Source organism: Artemia sp. Qi Xiang Cuo, unplaced genomic scaffold (assembly GCF_049724085.1).
Source record: "Artemia sp. Qi Xiang Cuo unplaced genomic scaffold, ASM4972408v1 HiC_scaffold_3166, whole genome shotgun sequence".
NCBI classification, from domain to species: Eukaryota; Metazoa; Arthropoda; class Branchiopoda; order Anostraca; family Artemiidae; genus Artemia; species Artemia sp. Qi Xiang Cuo.
This window is the reverse complement of record NW_028300561.1, coordinates 3,587-10,178: the sequence shown is the minus strand read 5'-3', so window position 1 is coordinate 10,178 and position 6,592 is coordinate 3,587. Positions and strand designations below refer to the sequence as shown.

The 6,592-nt window shown below is 35.1% G+C and overlaps 1 protein-coding gene across 1 annotated transcript; it reads left to right on the top strand.

Moving 5' to 3' along the window:
• The first annotated feature begins 4,873 nt into the window (after nucleotides 1-4,873).
• LOC148938528 (uncharacterized) lies at nucleotides 4,874-6,361 on the top strand. The gene has a single exon (XM_089107723.1). The coding sequence runs from the start codon at nucleotides 4,874-4,876 to the stop codon at nucleotides 6,359-6,361; it is 1,488 nt and encodes a 495-aa protein (XP_088963849.1).
• The last annotated feature ends 231 nt before the right edge of the window (nucleotides 6,362-6,592 follow it).

The following is a 6,592-nucleotide window of genomic DNA, read 5'->3' as shown; positions in this document are numbered from 1 at the left end:
GTGTTGTCGTAGAAACTTGAAAAAAGGCTCATTCGATTGAAAATGAAAAGGGCCAGTGCCCCGTTCCATAGTTGAAAGTGATTGGAGGGCAGCTAACCCCCCTCTCATGCCCACTATTTCCCCAAAAACATTCAATCAAAATTTTGAGATAGCCATTTTTTCAACGTATTTGAAAGTTTTGGAAATTTTGTCGTTGGGGATCATAGGCCCCCCACACTCCTCAGGGCATGGGTTGTAAATTATGCCCTGGGGGTATATAATGTTTTTTTTATAGACATTGCTGTCGTAGAAGCATCAAAAAGGGTTCATTCGATTGTAAATTGAAAGGGATACTAAACTTCTTAATATTAGAAAGTGATTAGAGGGCAACTAAACCCCTCTCACACCCACCATTTATCAAAACACATCCAATCGAACTTTCAAAGGAGCCATTTTTTTAACGTAGTTGAAAATTCTAGAACATAGGTTGTTCAGGATGAAACCCCCCTCCCTCCAGCCCTCAGATAAGAGTTGTAATTTATGCCCTGGGGCATATAAGGTTTTTATAGTAAGTGTTGTTATAGAAACTTCAATAAAGCATCAATCGATAGGAACTTGATAGGGCTAGTGATCTTTTTGATGCTTGGAAGTAATTGAAGGGCAACTAGCCCCCTTCTCACACCCACCATTTACCCAAAAACATCCAATCAAATTTTTAACAGCTCTCTTTTGCAACGTAGTTTAAAATTCTGGAAATAAGGTTCTTAAGGATGAAAACCCTCAGAGCAAGGGTTGTAAATTATGCCCTGGGGGCTTATAAGGTTTTTATAGTAAACGTTGTCATATATACTTCATTAAGGCCTCATTCAAAAGGGAATTGAGAGGGCTATTAACTTTATTAATAGTCAAACGGGATTGGAGGGGGATTGCCCCCTCCCTACGCCCAATCATTTCCCCAAACACTTCCGATCAACATTTTGATATAGCCATTTTGTTGAACGTAGTTGAATGGTCCGAAAATTATGTTTTTTGAGTATGAAAGCCCCCCCACAGCCCTCAGGGCTAAGGTTGTAAATTTTTCCCTGGGGGCATAAAATGTTTCTATCGAAAGCGTTGTCGTAAGAACTTCAAAAACGGTTCATTCAATTAAAAATTGAGAAGGGTATTGCCCTTTTTAATAGTCTAAATGAATCGGAGGAAGAATCACCTCCCACGCCCATCATTTCCCCAAACATTTCTAATCAACATTTTGATATGGCCATTTTATTCAACGTAGTTTAAAGGTCTGGAAATTATGTCTTTGCGGATGACAACTCTCCCCCCTTAGCCCTCAGGACAAGTTTTGTAAGTTATACCCTTGGGGCGTATCATGTTCTTATTGAACGTTTTGTCGTAGAAGCTTCAAAAAGGGTTCATTCAGTTTGAAATTGAGAGGACTAGTTCTTTTTTTATTAGCCGAAAGTGATCAAAGTGTAAATTCCCTCTCCCCACACCCATCATCTCCTACATCCTTAACAATCAAAAATTTGAGATAGCAAATTTGTTAAGCATATAAAAAACTTTTGGGGTTTAAACAAACCCATGAGATAGGGGCCAGGGGTTATAAGTTACGCCCAGGGGGTATTCAAGGTTTTTACGGAAGGGATGATTGTTAGCTATAGAATAGGCTCAGTCTTTCTCCTTGAAAAAGACTATGTCAATATAAAACGGACAGAAATTAATTAAAAAAACTTTTCCTACAACATAAGTTTTTCAAAAACAGTAAAAAACTACATCAAGCCAAAAGTAGAATAAAATAATCTGCCAAGCATACAGCTACCACAAATCAGTATTAATAAATAAATGAAACCGAAAACAAACAGATATTGAAATAAATAACTGAGTCAAACTCAAAACAAGCAGAAATTAATATGGGTAGAGTTCTAAACCCCATGCTTTTTAAAAGCTAGAATGTAATTTGTACTTAACCGGAAAAAATTATTTTAAATGTTTTCACTTTTATAACTTTAGGAATCAAAAATTACTTATGATTTTAAGGAATAAATATCAGCATATGTATTTTAAACTGACAATTCACATTTTCTTCAGTAAATTTATTTGAATGTTTTTCAGTAAAGTACGAATTATATTAAATTGTAGATTCAAGTCAAATTTAAAACATACAAAATGATTCCAAGCAGTAGTTTAGCTTTTCCCTCCTTCCCCCTCCTCTAGGCGTAAAACTCCCCTTTAACGTTCCCTGAAAGTTTCTACGAAATACCACTAGTCGTTCCTAAAGTATTTCGGACACGTCCTTTTGACAACTAGGGTGCACAAAGTGTCTTTTAATCGAAAGAAACATTAACCTCGTAATTATCTGTAAGTTTTAACTTAATATATCCAACTGTTTCGAAAATATTCCACATAGTGCATAAACTATTTCAAAAAGATTAATGCACAGAGTATATTTTGGTGTGGTTCAACATCCCATAAAGGTTTTAATTAAACACTGTTAGCTTATCTATGTGCTTCACGTATACCCTTTTGACAAACGGAATGCACATAGATTAAGATAGGTCTTAGAAGACTAGAGATCCTATAAATATTCAATTATATAAATAAATTATAATTCCCACCTCATACTGGAATGTAAATTTATAAGTTGATGCTCCAATTCACGAAGTTGATAATGAAAAGTGAGTTTTATTAGTATAGTTTTACATTGTAGAATATAACAAGAGTCAATAGAAAGAGTAGTACTTGCACTGCTCTGCTAACAAGCCTTAAACTTCTAAGAAGAAATATCTCATCTCGTAGTTGAGGAAGCTTGATGTGAGGTTGCACCAGTACTTCTAGGGTGGAGCTGGGGTTGGGGAATTGCCTACTTTGGTTAAATTTTTAACTTTTTTGCGTTTTTTTGCTTATACTTGAGTCGAGATGAAGGCGGTTTAATTTATTTTTTACCTGACCACCACTGACCATAGAAACGAATCTTGCCCGTAAAGTAAGAACCTTACTCCAAGGAGTATTTTTATAACCAGTGCTTTTTTCAAAAGACAAAGAAGGATTGTTTACTATTTGAAGAAACCATTTTTCAAGTCAAAGTGGCAGAAGGACTGTATGATAAACCATATACCCTCCCAAAAATTCTGAAATTGGGAATTTTTTTCTAAACTGGTGCTCTGTAATAATTTTCAGGACGACATTAACATTGTTTTGTTGTCGGTTAAACTATATCCCTTTTGGATAAACGGTTAAGGACATTAGAATCAAACACTTTCTTAATAATTTGAAAATATGTTACCAGATTATGTTAATTTTTGCCATGTTCGCTGTTTATTTTGATTCAAATATACGTTAAATTTAAAATTGGCGATATGTGCCAATCTGACGAAGGTCAGAACAAATCGGTACATAGTGGGCGTAATTTGCTTTCACACTTACAATGATAAAACTCAAAATCTTAAAGTGTAGAGTTTACTGACAATTTCTACTGACAGATTCAGGAATCTGACAATAAAGACAGATGAAATTTTTAGAGCCCCATAGGGATTCTCAAATTGCATTCCAGGCTCCATGACAACTTAATTTTAAACTATCAAAGCGTGTATTATCCTTCGTGTGAAAATCAGATATGGGAAAAATGTCAAGTTTTAATAAAAAAAAAATACAGAAGAGAGTGGGAAAAGCTGACCTTTGTTGACATAGCTCAAGCAGCTCTTTCTGTCTTAAGCTTACCCATCAGCAACACCTTTGTTGAGAGAGTGTTTTCTGTTATGAATCTTGTCAAGTACAAAATTCAAAATAGGATGCAGCTGAAAATGCTTAACTCTATTGAGACATCCAACTTTGGCTAAATTGCTAGGGAAAGTACTGCGGGGGCTTTAATCCTACGACTGTTATGATAAATAGATTTACTATTGATATTTAAGAAATCAAAAGAACATCCAATGACAGTGAAAATTAAGATAAAACTCTTGAAGAAATTTTTTGGCAATATAGAAGAGGGGTTTTCTGTTTAACTTTGTTTAACTTTGAAGATGATCTTGAATACTTGTCAAAGATAAATATAATATTTGATTAAAAAATGTACAAAACTTATTCAAAGTTCATTAAAAGGGAAACTTTGGACTTCGTCGTTCTTGTTGTTCTTATTTATATTTCGAATGCTACGAAACATTTTGTTCTCATAACTACGTTTGAGAATTTGCATCTTTTTGAAGCTTAGAATTGCAATGTCATAAAAACATTGTATAAAAAAAAGTATACTTTGATGTCAATTACATAAATTACATTTTGGAGAGAAGACCTTCAAGGATCGTGCTTTACTTTAGTTCTTCATTAGATACTTCTATCTATTAGTTATCTATGTCAAATGCACCATTAATTTCCACGTTTTTGTGCAACTTATTTATTTTGCAAGACGAGTATACTGAGTATTTATTCCTTTTTTTAGTTCTTTAATCACAGTTTCTATTGTAGATAAGGAATAAATCAGCATATCAGCCAGAAATTAGGTCTTCTTTAATTCATTAATTTAATTCTTCTTTAATTCTTTTATCTTCTTTAATTAGGTCTTCTTTAATACCTGCTTTTATTTAATTCTCTGACATACCAGAGAACTGAGGAAAATATCTTGTTGTGAGGCCAGAGACTGAGAACGGAAAACTTTGACTGCAAAAGCGTATTTAATCAGTCAAAATTGCTTCACTCTTTCAGATTGTGGAATCTGGTGTCAAAATCTGTCAATGAAGACTGAATCCTAACAATTATGAGTTCTAGTATTCTGAAAAGAAAAATTCACAAAATTAGCGCCTATCTGGTATGGTGCCAGTGACCTTCTTTTTTTTGCACACATTCCCTCAATAGCTAATTTCCCTTGGATTTCTAACGCCACCAACAAAAATATCGCTAAATGGCACAGCCGGCGATTTTCAGCTTTTCTTTGTGCGCAATCCAATGTCAAGTACATCGCATCACTGATGTAATATCTGGCAATAATTTTGAACTCGCATCAATTTTATATTGTCAATTTGGTCTTATTTATTCCTCAGGCAGTGACACAACCCTAGCAAAGTTGAATTCCGTACAGAATGCAGCTATACGCATTGCCTTTGCAGCTAGAAAGACTACCCCTATTGTGTTTTTATTGTCAGAGTCAGGACTTGAAAGCCTGGAAACCAGGAGAAAGGTAAATGTCCTGAAGTATATCAAAAAATTGTGGACAGCAGATAATACAAACCCAGTTAGATCAAGAATAGTTAAACCAGGAAAAATTGTTACATCAAATAAGTTTAAAAAGAGAAACCAGAAAAATATATTTGAAATGTCTTCCCGTATCAGTGAACAGTTCGGAGTGACACTAAAAATGACAGATATGTTAAAAGTTCCAGAAATTGCTTTACCTGCTCCTCGGGAGACAATTAAGCTACAGTGCAATCTTAAGTTTGAAACGAATGGATACCATGATTCCAGGATAAACTTTAAATTAATGATGGCAGAGGAATACAGGGGATTCCTTGATATTTATACAGACGGATCTAAGGAAAGTAACCCAATTTCTGCAGTAGGGGCTGCCTTTGTCATTCCATTGATACAAGTGTCAAAGTCATTTAAACTGCATTCAGAGGCAACAATCTTCCAGGCTGAAGTAATAGCCATAAAGGAAGCAATTGTATTTGCCAAAGAAAATCTTAGCAACCAAAGAAACATTGTATTGTTGTCAGATTCAAAAAGTGCATTGGAGGCACTCGCCAATTTTGATCATAATGGGAAAATTTCAAGAGAAGTTGTATTGTGCTACACGGAAATAGTATCATTAATGTCAACAGCAAACATGTGTCTTCAGTGGATCCCAGCCCATCTTCAGATTTTGGGGAATGAGAGTGCCGACACAGCTGCTAAAATGGCATGCGAAACAATAAATGTATTTACTAGTGGTTCAACTCCTAGATCTGCAATGCAAATAGATCAATTGATACAATCAGTAAGAACGTATGATTTTGAGAATAACAGAAATCAATCCGGAAATTGGTTTGCTACCCGAAAAGTAGCAAGAAAGTTTGAGAGGCATGTGTACCAGGGATTAAGTAGGAAAGAGGGAAGATTAGCATTTCGTCTTAGATCAGGCCATGCAGATACAAAATTATACAGGGCAAAGTTTTATGGAGAGTCAAGTAACTGTGAGTTTTGTGACAAAGAAGAAAGCCTGGTACATCTTCTTATAGATTGTGATAAGTACACTCTCCAAAGACAGCATATCAAGGCCGTTTTTCATGAAAGAAGAAAACAGTTGAGTGTAAATTTGATTTTGGGAGGATTTGCAAATGATAGTGACAATATACAAATCCTAAAGCTGGTTGTACAGTTTATAACTGCCATTGGGAGAGATAGGACAATGTGATTGGAAGAATAATTATGATTAATTAATGTGACAGAGCAGATTATTGATGATTGACTAACTAAAGTGGGATCCAGATTTATTGAAAGAAGACCCAAGTGACCGAGCAGTCAAGAGGGGTCTTTAATTCGTTCATCATCATCGTCAGTGTTGCCAGATTGGGCTAGTTTCCGCCAATTGGGCTAGTAAAATTTCATTTTTGCGGGTAAGATTCCCAAAAACCCGCAACGCGGG